This window comes from Strix aluco, chromosome 8, assembly GCF_031877795.1.
Source record: "Strix aluco isolate bStrAlu1 chromosome 8, bStrAlu1.hap1, whole genome shotgun sequence".
NCBI lineage: Eukaryota > Metazoa > Chordata > Aves > Strigiformes > Strigidae > Strix > Strix aluco.
In genome coordinates, this window is record NC_133938.1 from 9,695,214 (window position 1) to 9,711,650 (window position 16,437).

Sequence of the window (16,437 nt, forward strand, 5' to 3'; positions counted from 1 at the left end):
GAAAGTGCTCCCCTTCCTGATGGGCTGTGATTTATGCTCCAGCATGCTGACGTATGTTGAAATTGGCACCTGTTTGTGCTGATACCCAGGGCTGGGAGTTGGAAATTCAGGACATATATCTTCATGTCCCCTTCAGCCATTCTTGCTGCAGGAGCAGCAGTCTGGAAAGGGGCCGTGCTGGCATCGAGAGGTGTTAAGCTGGGATGGCTGAAGGAGTTAATCTGCTGCCTCACTGTAATATAATAGAAAGAAAAACATGCCTGTGGGGCTAGTCCATTTTACTATGTAGCTTCAGCTGGTAATTAAAAAGAAACAGTTCAAAATTAAGCAGTAATATGAATAAAACCCCAAATTAAATACACCCAGGACAGGTTGCATTTTTCAATGGGTGGATGCTTAGTGTATCAGGAAACCAGCCTTTTTAAAAAAATATCTCAGGCTGGGTGCCTAAAACCGGGAGTTCCCCAAACCCCCCAGAGCTTTGCTTTTTTCTGTGAGGGTGCCCCTTTCATTGCAGCTCACTCGTCACCGGGGCCAACTGGTACGCTCTGCTCAGGGCATGTTCCCACATTCCTCCTGTTACGGTAGAGACAAAAAAGTAAAATCGAAACCCCAGATGGGCCCGGTAACAATTTTACTTGCAAGTCAAGAGCGCAAATGTGGTTTCAGGTTCTTGGGAAGGATTTCATGTGCCTCCTTTGAAGGTGATGATCCCAAAAGCAAGGACAATGTGCCCATTTAAGGTGGAGGAAAGCGATCGTGGGCACTGCCCTTCGGGCATCCTGCCAGGCATCAATTTGGAGAATGCAACTGCTGAGCAAAGTAGCAGGCTGTGACCTCCTCTGTGCATAGATCAGGCAGCTGGCTACTCTTAAATAGAGTGGTGCAACCAAGCACAGTGATAATTTTGAGGTAAAGCCATGGGGAGCAGGGAGGTGGGTGGGAAGGGGTGATAGGAGAAGAGGTATTTTCAACCACAAGTTCCCCAACTGGCAGATTTCCAAAAGATGGGAAGTGTTGTCTGAGAAAAGCTCACCCTCTGCTCACCTCATTTCTTACATTCTTTCCCAAAGTATCTGTTACCAAACACTTTTGGGGGGTGTTGGACTTATCTGGGATGACTGCGCTTGTTTCAATGACACCTTTGGAGCAACATGCGACAGCCCCTGCAGCACCTCTCCTGGAGCGCTGTTCTCCACAAACCTTCTCACAAACTTCTAGTGCGCACAAAACTCTTACGTTATGTGGGGGCATTTCCCTGACATTGAGGCAGCATTTGGGTTTCTGAATATAGGGGTTTGCTATTGACTAGTAAGCGGTGAGATGCCCACAGGACAGGAATAACTGCGTGGAGCCAGAGGCTGTGCCAGGCTGGCTGGGGCCATGGCACAGGAAGGAACAGAGTGGGGACCAAGGGGCATGCAGGAGCCAGGCTTGCAGTCAGGCCCAGGGCATCACCAAACAGGCAGCAGAGCCATGTCCAGTTTGTCCTGCTGGACCACTGCCTGCTTTGTCTGGGTGAGAAATGTCTCTGCCTTCCTCTACACCTATGGATTTCACGTGGTCTGGAGGTGCTTTAGACAGCCATCATCCAGTATCACACAGTTCATTTCCTTTCTTGTTGAGGAGTTGGGTCCATTCACGTCAGTTGAGCACTCCAGCCTTTTGTCCCCATAATGGTTTTTCCGATCTCTTATGAGTCTGTTTAAAATCAAACCCGGTTGCCAGCTTCTCAGCCGTGGAAGAACTATTATTCTTCTGCCACAGATTAACATGAAGGGTGTAAAGAAAGAAGCAGAAGGAAAGAATTTACACCATCATGTCTGACTTGATTAAAAACTAATATGGGATTTTTAGATTACTGGTAGGCATTTCATACGTTTGTTGTCTAGCAGGTTAACAGACCTTTAAGTCACATAACTCAATAGCTGAGGTGAGTTCCAAGGAGAAGGCATTTTCTTCTGAACGACTCTTGGTTCAGCTATAAACAAGAAAAAAAAGTAATTGTCTCCCTTAAAGAGTGTGGTCTTATGCCAGAGGTATGAATTGATTTTACTGTCTGTTTACCTTGTTGTCTACAAGAGCTAAGACTGCAGTCCAGAAGTCTAACTGGTGGCACTTGGACCTGCGAGCCAGCACTGCTGGGCAAGGTGCTGGTTACTGGAACTTGTTGCACTTCAACCAGAAAAATACTTGCAGAATGAGACTGCTCAGGGTGTAACTCTTTTGGTGCAAATATTTAGCCTTCTAGGTAGGTTTACTCATCAAAATTAATCATCTGAACTCAGCAGAACTGAGAAACTGGACCTGTGCAACAGGACTGGATGCCAGTAAATCCTGCATACAAAACCCACGAAAGCCATACATTTAGGCGGCAAATTCAACAGAGGTAATTCTATCCCTTCCAGTGTTTCAGTTTTCATTAAGTTGCAAATCCTTCCTCCCGTTATTTCTTAATTTATTTGCCTAAGCTTAAATCTGGGCATTGACCAAAGCAGAGAGTTATCCTGCAGAGTTACTGCTCGCTTGCACTATTACTGGTTGGACATCAAGCTGAGTTATTGGCAAAAGAGACAGTGCTGATGATGTGGTGAGGGCATTGAAACTAAAACATACTTACACCACACAAAAGGGGAAAGGATGGAAATTCCCTATCAAAGCTCTGTTTTCCCCTTCCCTTTCTTCTAAATTAATCTGCACTCTGTACCTTTAGAAAGTAACACAGTTCACTGCATTTAGAAGAAAAGGTTTTGTATCTTATCCTTCTTCCAATAGTGCCTGTGGTACAGCTGCTGCTGACTTCAGTTTGCAAATTTAAGACCTTGTTTTGGGGTGTTTTGACCTATTTAAGGTGGGTGTGGTATTTATAGTAGATGTATTGGGAATGATACAATGTTTCTAAAGTGCTGTCAAGACAGAAATTAATTCCATGGTCTTTGTTGTCTTAATGACCTTCTGCAAGGGAAGACTCATACCTAAGAGCACAAACTATAGCTAGCTCCCCTGTTCTATCAGGTAACCCACAAAAACCCCAAACAACAGCTCTCCAGGCTCTGAGTTAATGGTGTGCCTGCCCCGGCCCTGCTGAAGCCAGGAACTTGGTGCAGAAGCAATAGTATAGGAGGGTCAGCCCAGGGAATGTGTGAGAGCTGCTGTCAACCAGGAGAGCCCTTCTCTGGTTTGGGGAACTTGGGGCTAAGGGAATGGTGATCTCATTCACACTGCAGTGTTTTCTGTCTAGAAATCGTTTCTGTTGTTTTCGAATGCTTTGATTCAATCAAAACAGAAAACATTTTAAAAACTAATCTGACTTTCACACATGCAAGTTCATCGTGGGAAGATTTGCATAAAGAGAAAAGTCAGGAGGCTGAAGTCAAGCTGTTGGAAGAGAACTTCGGCAGGAGCTTTGGGTATGCAGGGCTGAAGGCTGGAGCCCCAATCTCCCTGCAGCTTTCTCAGCATCAAGAAAACGAATCTTAGTCCCGGGGCTGCACGTTAGTAACGTGACTGCTCCGCAGCAGGCCATGCCTGTGTGTCACTGTCGTGGCGAAGCTGGTAGGATAGATGGTGGTTAGGGGTTTCTCCAAGCGCCTTGGTCAGATTCAAACTGTTTTATTAAACTCGTTAATTGGCAGTTTGAAAGGGAGGGGGAAAAAGCGAGGTCCTTAGGTCTCCCTGGTCAGTGCCAAGCCGCAGACTGTTAACTACTCCTGCCTTTCAGAAGCAATAACTGCGGGTTTGGGGAACATATGGAACCAACTAGCCGAAAGGCTTTTATGAGGAGCTTTAACAGGGGGCACGGTTTGTGAGCAGAAATTCCAGTGGATGAGTTAATAGTTTCACTTTCCTTAGCTGTCCCTTTATAGGAACAACAACAACAAAGTCGGGTGCATTCCTCCCACAGCCCCAGCTGTACAATGTGCCGATGCATCCAGGATTTCGTTTGGACACTGGGGGAGTCCTTTAGTAGGTCCCTCAGGACCTGTTTTTTCAGAGCTATTTCCTGATGCTGACCTCATTAGGTGAGTTTCACAGCTCACTAATTCCTAGCAACAGCACAAGAGATTCAAGGAAAGGGGAAACCCGTCTTCTGGAAACCAATGGAACTGAACAGATTTGGGCAAAGACTTTTATTGCTTTTCATTAATCTGGAAAATCAGGGACTTGAGTTTTCTTTTCTTTTTTTTTTTTTTTCCCCAAGTCACTATTTTGACCTGAAACTGTGTATTTGATTTTCTATTTGAGTACAGAGAAGGAAAACAACAAAAGAAGAACCCCTGAAGAACCCTATACCTCAATATTTGTGGCAGTTTGTTTTGAACCAGACAGGCGGGTGGGCATTTCTTTTCCAGAATTGCGCTTTGGACACTGACAGGATATAGTCACTCAAACACTTCCAGTAATGCTTATTTAGTATTTGCATTGTGGTGGCACATGTCCAAAAGAGAGAGCAAAGGAAAACAATAGTTGCCTGCTCAAGAGCTGACATCATAGTATGAAATTTAAGTACTTGTTTTTGTGGTATTGTTATTAATCATGGTTCTATGCAGGGGTCATCCTGTAACTCCAGCTACTGGAGTCCTGTGAATGCAATGTTTGTAGTTCAGCCTTGGTAAGTTTAGGACTGGAAAGTCCTTTCTCCCCCATCACATAAGAGTGAAATTTGTCTGAGCACCAAAGTTTGGCCTGAGAGTTTTCTCAGGGTTGCCTTTCATTTTCAAGACTCATGTATAGCAAGCACACCAGAAGAACACAGGTCCATTTGTCTTCAGCTTAACACATAATTTGTTTCTTCTGTTGTAATTCCTGAATTTGTTGTCTATTTTATTAGCAATATATTTCATAAGAAGGTTTGGGACCACTCAAGTATTTTATCTGGTAATAAGGTTTCCTTGCCTTATTTTCGGATGGTCTCTTAGATGTCCCCATGAAGCTGTTCTTCCATTGTGGCACCATTTGGGACCTTAGTCAGACAAGCTGAAGAGGTGGACCTGGCAACCTTTTCACTTGGTTAGAAATCCATAGTATTGCCTCCTAGACGAGGTGACAGGCACGGACAAGCTGCTGTCAGAGCTTGTCAGAAATTGATTTCTGACAAAGCATATGAGCATTCAGGACAATCAACCAAAGTCAACTCACTCACCTATGCAAAAGTATTAAAAATATAGAGCTGAAAGGGTACAGCTAACTCTGCATCCTTGAGCTGATGTTCAGTAATGATCATGGCAAAGAATCCATGTACTGAATAGCATCTTTTGGAAAAGTAAGCATCTTATTTCTTCTTTCATGCCATTCAGGACCTTATGACCAAGAGACCTCACAAGCAGCTGACATAAACCAGGCATGACCATGATGCTGTGTTTGATGAGGGTTAACTTGTTTTTTGTTTTCTGGGCTTTTTTTATTCTCTTCAGCTAGGGACGAATGCCCATAAGATGAATAAGGAGAAATCTCTCCTATATAAAGGCCATGATTTCTTCTCTTTAGCTATCACATACAGCACTATCATGTTCCTTGCCTTCAAGAGCCTTCAAACATCCAGTCTGAAGTTGCAGACTTGTGGCACAATAAAACACAATACATGAATGTTTGTGAGAGCACCTTGGAACAAGTGGGATTTTTATCCAGCTTTTCTCCCAAAACCAATGAAGAACACAATTTCTGGTGGAAAGGCTCAAGTGTCCCTAAGCCCAGTCTATTCACTTCACCTCCCTATTTGAAAAGGTGGCAATGCTTTTTTGGATCTGTTTCTGCGGATTGGGTTTACTTGCCTACAAGCCAAGTCTCATTAAAATCTCACATAAAATCAAAGCTCCAGCCTCTCCCATGGGCTTGCAAAACAAAGTTCAAACTGTCCCAAGGCAACTTGCACAACTGCTGATACTGACGCTTTTATGCAATTCCAGCCTTGAGACCCGATGCAGTTGTGTCTGCTCACTTTATATGAGGGGTTTGGAGGTTTTCTAATGTTTCATCTTTTTTGAAGTTGAAAGTTAAACGCCTTAAACATTCAAGTTGATTTATATGTGAGGTAGACTTTTGTAACCCATGCCTTCCATTCATGTCTGACTCCTGGCTCTGTAATCCAGAGGCATGTTGGGGAAAAATACTGTTTGAGTGTCAAGGTAATCAGTAAAGCTGTTAGCTACAGTCTTCACTGGGCTCGTTTGGTCTGTAATCAAGGCCTGCAGTGAGCTTGCACATGAGTGGCAAAGGCTGGTCTCTGTGAATCTGGTTGCAACTGAAGTGTCCGAGGTCATAGAGGCAAAAGAGCAAAGGTTAAAGCAAGGCAGCAGCACAGCTGGGTGATGATGAGAACAGTTGGCACGAATATAAGAAACAGCCCAGTCTTGTTCACCAAGAAATGAAACTTGGGCCTCCTGCACACCTACCCCCTGCTGGGGATCCCTCCATTCAAGTCACCAGTGATGCAAGAGCTCTCCCCTGTCCCAGCTCTGCTGCATCCCCTCTGACCTTCCCAGGGCAGAAATGGCTGCTCGAGCCCCCTTGTCCTTGAGATGGCCATAGTCTGTGCAAAAGAGCTCCTAAAAAGTCTGGACCAGTGGTTCCTGGCACTATGTAGGATTAGTCATATGCACTCTCTTAGGCAGTAAAACAGGACCGATAGGTCTGCCCTAAGGGCTGAGTTGGTGTCTCCAAACACCCAGATAAAATCTGTATGTTGGGCTGCTGCTTTGCACAAGACAGTGACACTGCTCGGATAAAAAGGCTTCCTTCTGACAGGATAAACCCCTTTCTATTGTCAGTGGTTGATCAGTCGCAAATGGGGGCCAGAGGCAGCCGTGCAAAAATGACTTTCAGAGAGCGCCAATGTGAGGACCATAAATTGTGCGAATAAAAATGCACTTTCCCAGAGCCAAAGTCATAACTTCCCATCACTTCCCAGAACAAATACTGTCTGCTATATTTATTAGGTGGGACTGTGTATAGGCAGTCGCTCTAAGTGTGTTTATTTTGAAGTCATCAGTTGTTCAGTAATCTCAGGCACCTCTGGGAGATTTAACTCAGATAGAGGTTTAGGCTGGAGGTCATGGGGTCACTGATACTAAGATAGAGAGAAGGAAAGAAAACAGCATTGGTTTTGTGGCATTATCTGAACAGTAAGGAAAAATAAATTCAGGTTTTAAGATGGCTTTAACCTGACTCTGAAGGAAACGGTCTACAAATCCAGCCAACGAGCAGGTGGCTGTGACAAGACCCCACTTCTCTTTGTTTTGAGCTGCCCAACCAAAAGCCATGGTGGTTATGTCTTGGTTAAGCAAGACTTCTCTAGAAAGCTGTTTAAGTGGTTACAGTTTTCCTTTAGCATATTCAAGTGTTCGAGTTTCTAATTTTAACTTCCCTCCTAAAATAAAATCTCGAGTTGCTTTTCAAACAGGAGTTTGAATGCAGTGATGAGCTCCCCCACAGTGGTAGCAGCATGCTGGAGGTCAGCTGATGGTCAGCATCACCTTCAGGTCCCAAACCTGCTCAGAGGCAGAAAGCAGGGACATAAACATCCTGACACTAATGAAATCTGGGGTCCGGTGCATGGGGGTCCATCTGCTGTTGTAAACTCCAGATAACTCCTCTCTCATGTGGAGTCTTTGGTGTCTTATAAGAACTGAACTCGTACAGTAGGCTTTTCTGTAGCCTGGCACTTATTTTCAAGGAACATATAGGCAATTTTCTTTAAGACCTCTAACCTCCTGCCAATGTGACTGAAATCAGCTAATAGGTTCCAAATTTATTAGGAGGAGACAGACAGACTGACCCAAAGCATTAATGCACAGGACTGGTTTCCCCAGGATGCCAGAATAAAAAAGAAAAAATAAAGAAAAAAAAGGCATTGGGAGTTAAGTAAGATTTGTTTATCGCCTTAATATTTTATCATAAAACACACTGTCTTATCCTCAGGGTTTGTTGGTGGTTTGTATATGTGTGTGCCTGTGTGTATACATATTTTTGTATATAAAAATCCAGCAACATCCATTGTTTAAAAAATCAAAAATGAGAAGGATTTTACTAAAAGCATTTTGGAAAAACCTCTGCTCTGAGTTTTCCTGTCAATGTTTTTCTAAGCTTTTATTTTTATTAGCCAAAATGTTTAGAATCCTCAGGAAATCCTGGGATGAAGCATTTCCTCTTAGAGCTGTTGCCCTTAGGGGAAAAAGAAAAAGCTGAGATCCTTTCAAAGGTTAGAAATTTTTCAAACTGTATTTTTTGCAGATTTTTTAAATTAGAGAAAAAATAAGTTAGGAAGATGCTTAACTTTAGGCTGTGGTCCTGGGAAAGATTGATCTCTTTGTAGAAAAGCCTGAAGAGACCCTTAGATCTGGACAAGGAAATCTTTTAGGCTTGAACCTTAATGGGGAACCGATTGCCGAATTGAGGTATAACAGGTTCAGTTGAAAGACCATTATTATATTTTTTAAAAGTAAATTAAAAAAATAACGTTTACTTTTCCTCAACCAATTTGTGTATGTTTGTTAGCATGTAACCTCTTTGTATTAAGAGGCTGTTAATGCCCTGGAGATACTTTTATTATTATTTTTTTAAAATCTCAGATCATATTTGTTATATACGTGAGATTTTGCAGGAGTAAATCCAATTGACTGACTCCTTTACTTCAGATAAACTTGAATCATACGGGAATCATAATTTTCAACTAATAAGAACTTTCATCCTGCAAATGCCTATGTACATTGCTATTTGTAAACTCCTCTGGGGTTCACTTCTTAAAGTGGGTTCAGTTGCTTAAAGTTAAGACAGTAAGTAAGAATATTTGTCACAGACTGCAACCTAGATGGGACAGCTGGAGCTCAGCATGGGTTACTTTACCCAGATTTTCATATGATGGTTATTCTTTGGGGATGGATAGTGCACTGCTGTTATAAATGAGACAAGCTGAAAATGTGGTGAAATACAAGGCTGAGGGATGCATGAAAAATGACACATCAGTATAATTTTTCAGAACTCTGAATTTGTAGTCACTACATATCACTTTATTTTAGGAAAACTGTGTTTGCTTATTTATATAATTTGTGACAAACTGTTTTAATGGTTATTCTTCTGATTTATTCATCTACTTTTTATCAAGTTTCGTTGGAACGTTCTTGGAAAGCTGAACATGAAAAGCCCAGACTTGGTGGTTCAGTAACTAGTATAAATTACTCCTGCAGTCTATCACAAATATAAAAAGATTTGTGGTAATTCATGTGAAATTTAGAAGCCTTTTTGGTAATACAAGGAAAAAAAATAATCTTCAAGGATATTTATTTTTTTGGATACCTAAATTTAGAGAGTAGAGTGCTTCTGCTTGTTTGGGAGGGGGACATCTGACTAGTTTGCTGGGACAGTGTTACAATTCAGTATCTCTGTTCACTTTCCAAAAGGGTGGGTGAAGGTGGGATGACTAGAGAAGGGAGACTAATAATGAATTTCCTAAAGTTTCTGCTACTAGAAGCATGCATAAAGTCCCAATACAACAACTGTGACTTCAGAAGTTCAGAAGATTCTGATTTTTATCAAAAACCTTCCAACTGAGTTTGGGTTTTGGATTTAAGCTAGCAGACAGGAAACAGTCAGAGGCAATAGAAGTTTCCTAATTTAGGGGCTTTTCCATTCCAGTGTCTCTCATGTAACCAAGTTGTCAGCACAGATAGCCTAAAAGTTTTCAGACCATGACCTCTGAGCAACGTGTATGTGTTGTGAAATACTTTATGTGGAATATCAAGGCTTTTCTACTAAGGTCTTCTGCTAGTAGGGGACCTTGTGTCTGACTCCCCTTCCAGTTGGGAATGCCTAAAGACCAGCCCTTGTTACTGTGGGCCAGAATGAGTCAATAGACTTCAGGTGCAGGAGGGTTTTTCAAAGTTTGGCCTTTTATGCTTTGCTGCTTTGATTCCTAATATCTTTAACTTCTCTGTTTTTCTTGTCTGTGTTTCTACAGGTGCTGTTTGCTCTAAACCAAACTCTGCTCCAACATGAAAGCCTCCGAGCAGGTAGTTTGCAGGCCCCATATACCACTGAAGATCTCATCAAGCATTATAACTGTGGAGACCTGAATGCTGTCATATTCAACCATGACACTTCTCAGGTAAGCAAAAGTGTTTCAGGTGGGCCAGCTAATTGAGAACAAATCAGCTGTTTTAATAGCAACGTCCAGTTTATCACTTTATACTCCATCTCCTCTTTCCCCTCTTCCTTTTGCTGCCCTGTGTTTTCTTTCCACACATGCCTTGTTTGCCTGGTGAGAGAGTGGGGGTTCCTTGGTATTCCTTGGGCTCTAGGGAATTGTAGAATCATAGAATCGTTTAGGTTGGAAAAGGAATTTGAGGTCATTGAGTCCAACTGTTAACCTAGCACTGCCAAGTCCACCACTAAACCATGTCCCTATCTGCCACATCCACACGTTTTTTAAATACCTTCAGGGATGGTGACTCCACCACTTCCCTGAGCAGTCTGTCCTGACAACACTTTCGGTGAAGAAATTTTTCCTAATATCCAATCTAAATCTCCCCTGGCACAACTTGAGGCCATTTCCTCTTGTCCTGACGCGTGTTACTTGGGACAAGGAATGGACTGCCTGGAAAACTTTCCTAGGAATGTGCCTGAAAAAAAATTAATCATGGATGTTTGTGGGGCTGTTGAATGTAGTCCCCTCATTAAGGGGGGGGAAAAAAATCTTTGTAATATTTGAGCCTATATATGAAGAGGAAGTGAACCTTATGTAAATACTCTATAAAGTAAATAACTTCTCAAACATGTCATAATTCAATAATTTTGTATGTGTCTCAGGCAGCCCTTCAGTCTCTGTTTATCTTAGTTATCCAGTGCTATTAAAAACTCTCAATGGAGCAGAAATCTGCTTTCCAGACCAGTTTGATAGTTCGTGGCAAACTCTGAGATTCTTGTTTTATATGTTGGTTCCTCTTTCTCCTTTCCTGTTAATTCTATGGGAACTTGGTCTTTGGATGTCATCTCCTACCTCTCCTTTTTTTGATAAATGTTCCTATGTTCCTGTCTCAGGTGCAGTGACTTACTTGGAGGGGACCTGTATAAACTTTGGCAGCCACAATATTATATGTGTTTTGCCAATGAAAGCCTATTAAATCATTATAGCAGTTTACCATTAGCAAATACAAATCAAGGATAATTATGTGACTTCAGGAGAGAACTGGGATAGGGTAAGCTCAGTCTGTTGACTGAGGCAGAGGTCTCTGAGACATTTTCTCTTGCCATCGCTATCTTGAATTGCACAGGGCTGTGTGGGTCATTTGTTTCTCAGAGGCACAGCTGGGAAAGCGAGGAGGGCCCCAAGTTGGCTGTAAGGTAACAGTCTCCCAGCCACACTCCACGACATGGGTGTTTTCCCAGGGGTCTTGTATGCCCCTCTGAGAAGTTCAAGGTAGAAATGTAAAAGACACCCAGCTGCGGAGCTGCAATTCCATGTCACCTATCACAGAACTAGCCTGTCCTAGGAGCAGAAAGATACCAACCTGGACAATCGGAGGTCCTTAAAATCTGGACAGATGGTCATGTCTCCTCTTTTTCCCTATCTGGTTATCATTTCGAGATAGTAGAAAGAGTGGTCGATAGTAATGAATAGGGTAAAACCTCTTTTCTGTCCCAGTTAATCCAGTCCTAGAAAGTGAAGCACTGTTTTAGCATGACTAAGCAGGACATAACTGGATAGTTAACATGGCAGTACTGAAACAGAAGTCTGTGTAGTACCACAGCTGCCAGAGCTGTTCATTCTGGACAGCCTTGCACTGAAAAGTAAAAGGAGAAAGTAACTCTAAAGATGGGTGTGTGGATTGGAAAAGGTGGAGAGCTCATGGCTTTAGAGGATTCTGAAGAAGTCAATGGTTATAACTATTCCTGCAATGTTGAGGCACAGCACATGAGATAAACACATAATGATTTTGGAGAAATAATTCTTGCAAGTGTGGTGGTATATTTACTATAGATGCAAAGGAAGAACTACTAGTAGGTAAAACCATGAAGACAGTCCTGACATCTGAATGTCCTGTGTCGTCTTTTAATCTCTGTCAGTGTAATTTCTCCAGCAATAAAGCCTTTGTCCCTGAGACAAGTTGTGGCCATTCATACTGGTTGCATTGACTCACAGACATCTGTAATTTGTTGACACAATGTCCTATAACAGACCGGTGGGTTAGACTTGAGAGGAACAGATTGCTGTAAAAACTTCTTTATCCCTGCAAATTGTTGGATCAAATGTGAGTTTAAAAACAGTGTTAAAGAAAGGAGAAAGGAGCCAACAACCAATCAGAGTTCAAGCACTGGTGTTAGTCATGGTCCCAGAGTGCACGCAGTTGATAGAGATTATAACACTTACAGGCCATGGAAAATTAAAATCCCTATATGTATACTAGTCCCTGTAGAACTCTAAATGTTGTGGAGTATTTTCCTCTTATGGGTTGTTGTTTTTAATTTGGGTAAAGAGGGTTTTTGTTTGGTAGTGTTTTTATAAACCAGCTTTATACCATTTATTTTTAATTACAAGCAGAACAAAATAGAAAATTAAAACCTAAAATAAACTCCCTATTCAGATCAACATTTGCCAATTATGGTAATTCCAAAGTTTATTCTGTGTCTTTTTTTGCAAGGTTGATAGACTCTCTGCCATAGACAGTCTTTGCATTTTGGCTACCAAATTAGATTAGCCTGGTTTAAATATTACACATGAAACACCCCCGATGGAATCTTTCTGTTGAGACATTAAATGTGGGCACAGGGATTTATCATGTGCTGAGAGTGTATTGCAGGTCTCATCAGATGACAACAAACAATTGGTTTACAAGTGCAGAAAAACTATGAGTATTCCGAGTGAGATGTATCATCACTTAAACTTCAGGACAGGTACCCATGACAGTCTTGGGAGACAAGAGTGTCACAGTGGTTTTAGGTGTGCCCATTATTCCATGATATCCAGCTACTGGCCCAGCTCTTCAGAGGTCTGGCAAGTCCTTGGAGCTGGTACCATTAATACAACTTTGAAATATTGCGTAGAAAGCAACAGAAGATCAGGAATGGAGTTGTAAGACTCAACGCTTACATGAATGGTGTAGGCCAGGAATTCAGCTCCATTCTGTGTGGCCAGGGAGACCTGCAGAAGGCTGTGACTCTCACTCTTTGAGGATTAATTTGGGGGCTGTTTATAAGGTTACTAGTGCCTGCTGATCCCTTGAAGGTTAGTGGAAACTGCAGAACAAAGGTGAACCTGTCCATCAGTTGCCTCAGTTCAGAGCCATTGGTTTAGATCACTGTAATGAACTGGGAAGTATCTGGGAAAGTCTAACACTGCTGCAGGGACAGCGGTGGTGGTGAGTATTTGTCTAGGTGCAGTAACTTCCTAAATTCCTCTAGCGTGAATCTTGGGAGACAAAGCATCTTAAGTAGCTGTCTGCCAGATGCTGAGATGCCTTTAGAGCAAAACTCATCCTGGAGCGGAAAGAAGGACCAGAAGTAGAAATACTAATACTATTGACTTGAGGTGTTATGGATCAGTTTCTTGAGCCTCGTCTGCCTCCCTGAGGGAGTTTGGGAAACGTGTAGTTTCTCAGCACCAGTCATCCTGTTGACTCCGATGATGTTTTGGAGAAGAGGAGAGCGTCCTTCTGAGACTGGAGTCTGTGCCAAGGGGGTGCACAGAAGGGACAGTGCTGGGACGAAAAGTGCAGGGAAAGTTTTTTCCTAGACCAAAGCAGGAGTTTGGGCACCAGGTCAGAGGACAGCTCCTTCGGCACCTGGGGACAAGGACGCAGGGAGATGCTGCCCACCTTGGGGTTGGGAAGCCCAGCTTAGCCAGGGTAAGGTGCCCGAAATGGAGGGGTGTGAGCAGGGCCCCACATCCCTGATGTTTTCCTTCCCAGAGCCATCAGCACGGATGACAGTGGAGGACTAAATCCTTCTCAGTTTCAGTGCTGTGGAGGGTTTTTTAAATTTTAATTAAGAACAGGGAAAGGGGGAAACACCTCTGCTTTCCTGTGGTTATATTACATTCCTCATTCCTCTCTCTCTCACACACTTTTTCTTAAATTTTGTTTCCAAGCACCATTTTTCCAAATGTATAAATCCTTATTTAAACTTGATAAAACTTTAAGGGGCTGAGTTTACTCAGTTAGACTATGACCCAAAAGTGGAGTAGGAAACATCTCTCCTTCTTCTACAGCCTTCTGCAAACACTTGATTTTCTTGTGACTTTTGCAATCAAGAGGCTTATGTTGGAGTTTCTGGGCAGAGAGTCAAAATTATACTGAAGAGAAAGTATTCTAAGTTAAAGATAGGATAGGTGTATTTTCTGCTCTTTCTTCAGACTTTTTTACCCTCAAAGAAGTCAGTTTCTTTCCCTCCTTTTGGAAAAAGTTCCCTATGAGCAAAAAACTCATTGGATTAAATCACTAGCTTTAACTTCTGTATTCTGTCTGATGCTCTCACAAGGGAATTGACGTCAGTATGTCCAGATGCGTTAAAATACAGAAAATCTGTTAGTGCAAAATTAGAAAATTATCTGCCTCCAGAGGATACTTATTCTTACCTGAGACAGCTAAGAAATTGCCTAATGACCTGAAGCCTTGGTGAAGAAAAAGTAGGGTGCAGAACAATTTATCTTGCATTTTGTTCCTTAAATCTGATGTCAAGGTCTTGATTCAAACATAAACATTTAAGTTTGGGGTTCAGGGATATCTTGCACCAGTTACTTCCTGTGGTCCTTTCTGAGGTGTTCAGTTTGTTTAAGGACAATTCTGTAAAGCAGATTCATCTTTGCCAGCATGGTATTAGCTGGTTTTGTCTTACCTTGTATTCCTATGTACACTTTATTAAGAGGAAAATTGAAAAGCCAAGGCTGAGATTTTTCTCCTTCAACATTTCTCAAAAACTATACTTGTGGTCTCCAGCTATTGTTTATCCTCAGCCATTTTCTTGACCTGTGGACAGGCTTCTCTCTCAGGAGAAGATGGTTTCTCTTCTCTCATTGCTGATCTGGCGTATCAGAGGCCTACAGCTTCTCTGCTTACTTTGTAGACAGTTTTCTCCAAGCAAGGTTCTACTGGTTGTGTACTTGTTATTTGCCTGTCCCATTTAGGGTTAACAGTACAATGCAAGAGTCATACCTGCCACTTATAAAGCATCTTTCATCTAGAGAGCCTTTATGGTTTGTGTTTTAGACTGTATTGAAAGCCCATTGAAATAATGGAGAATATTTCCAAGCCTTCAGCAGGCCTTGTATGAGTCCCAGTAGACCCAGCCATCACTGGATATAAAAATGAAGAAATCAGGGCAGGCCAGTGACTAGCCTGTTTTGTGGGCATTATGCTCACCTAATGCAATGATCTTCTTGTTGCCAGGAGAGGTAAGGTCTTGGCTTCATCCTACACAGAACAGCAAGCTATGCAATGAAATTGCTTGGCGGTCACCACAGCCTGCAGGCATGTCTCAACCCCTTTCAGGTGCTCAGGGATCACTGAGCCTCCTTCTTCAAGCTGAATCCATGAGAAACAGCTGAGTTTTTTGTATAACTTAGTAGAAAGAGGTCACCCGTATCTTGAGTTGCCTCTGTGGTTCAAAATCCCATGGATTCATGTGGACATACAGTGTTTAGCTAGTGGGTGTTGCCTTCTGAAAAGCATATGATGGTCCTGATAACATGACATTAAGAGATCTATACACTAACCCCACATCAGTAGTCAGCCTCCCTAAACTAAAGAAAAAAAGGTTTAGTGCCTCACTTCACAACGCACTTGCTGTTTATAAATCATCAGGTTGTGTTATGTACCCCTTTAAAAATGTTATCATCCTGCATTTAAACCTGTCCTTTAAGATTTAAGGGTCCTGATAATTCTAATTACATCATTAACTTTCCCTGTTCTCATTCTGGATAAAATACAACTGGATTTCTGGCTCACTTTTCAAATCAATGAAAACTATCTGTGGAATGCCCCAGCTTCAATAACTGCAGAAACACACAGCTGAGACCATTAGGTAGAGTGTTGAATGACAAGCAGACCTAATTTGTCCAAGGAATGGAGTTTTATCTAGGGCAAAGGAAGATAAATCTGTAAACTGAAGGCTTAGCTATTGTAAGACAACACTTTAGAAGCATCTTATCGTTTTCAGCTGTAACAAAGTGCAGGCAAACTGGCACAGCCTCTTGTTCTTCCAGGGAAAATGATTACAGGCTTTCCAGTGAAGCAAGTGCAAGGTTGTCGCGGGCACCAGAGGACCCGGTCCCACAACTTTCTCATTCTGGGTCCAGGCAAAGGGTCAGTAATGCTTCCAGGAGTGTTTGTTGAAATGACATGGGTGGCAGTCCTGACGGGTGTTTGGCGACACATGTGCTCATTGCCGCTTGTGCCCCGATAGCGAGCAGAGCGTGTCTCCCACCTTCTCTTCTTTGGCCTGTAGCACAGA

At 42.4% G+C, this 16,437-nt stretch overlaps 1 protein-coding gene across 2 annotated transcripts in view; it reads left to right on the top strand.

Moving 5' to 3' along the window:
• TRABD2B (TraB domain containing 2B) overlaps nucleotides 1–16,437 on the top strand; it is a 295,614-nt gene that overhangs the window by 150,483 nt on the left and 128,694 nt on the right. For both annotated transcript variants that reach the window (XM_074832091.1, XM_074832093.1), the window contains exon 3: nucleotides 9,953–10,099. In XM_074832091.1, coding sequence (XP_074688192.1) covers nucleotides 9,953–10,099 — 147 coding nt within the window. The remainder of the gene's footprint in view (nucleotides 1–9,952; nucleotides 10,100–16,437) is intronic.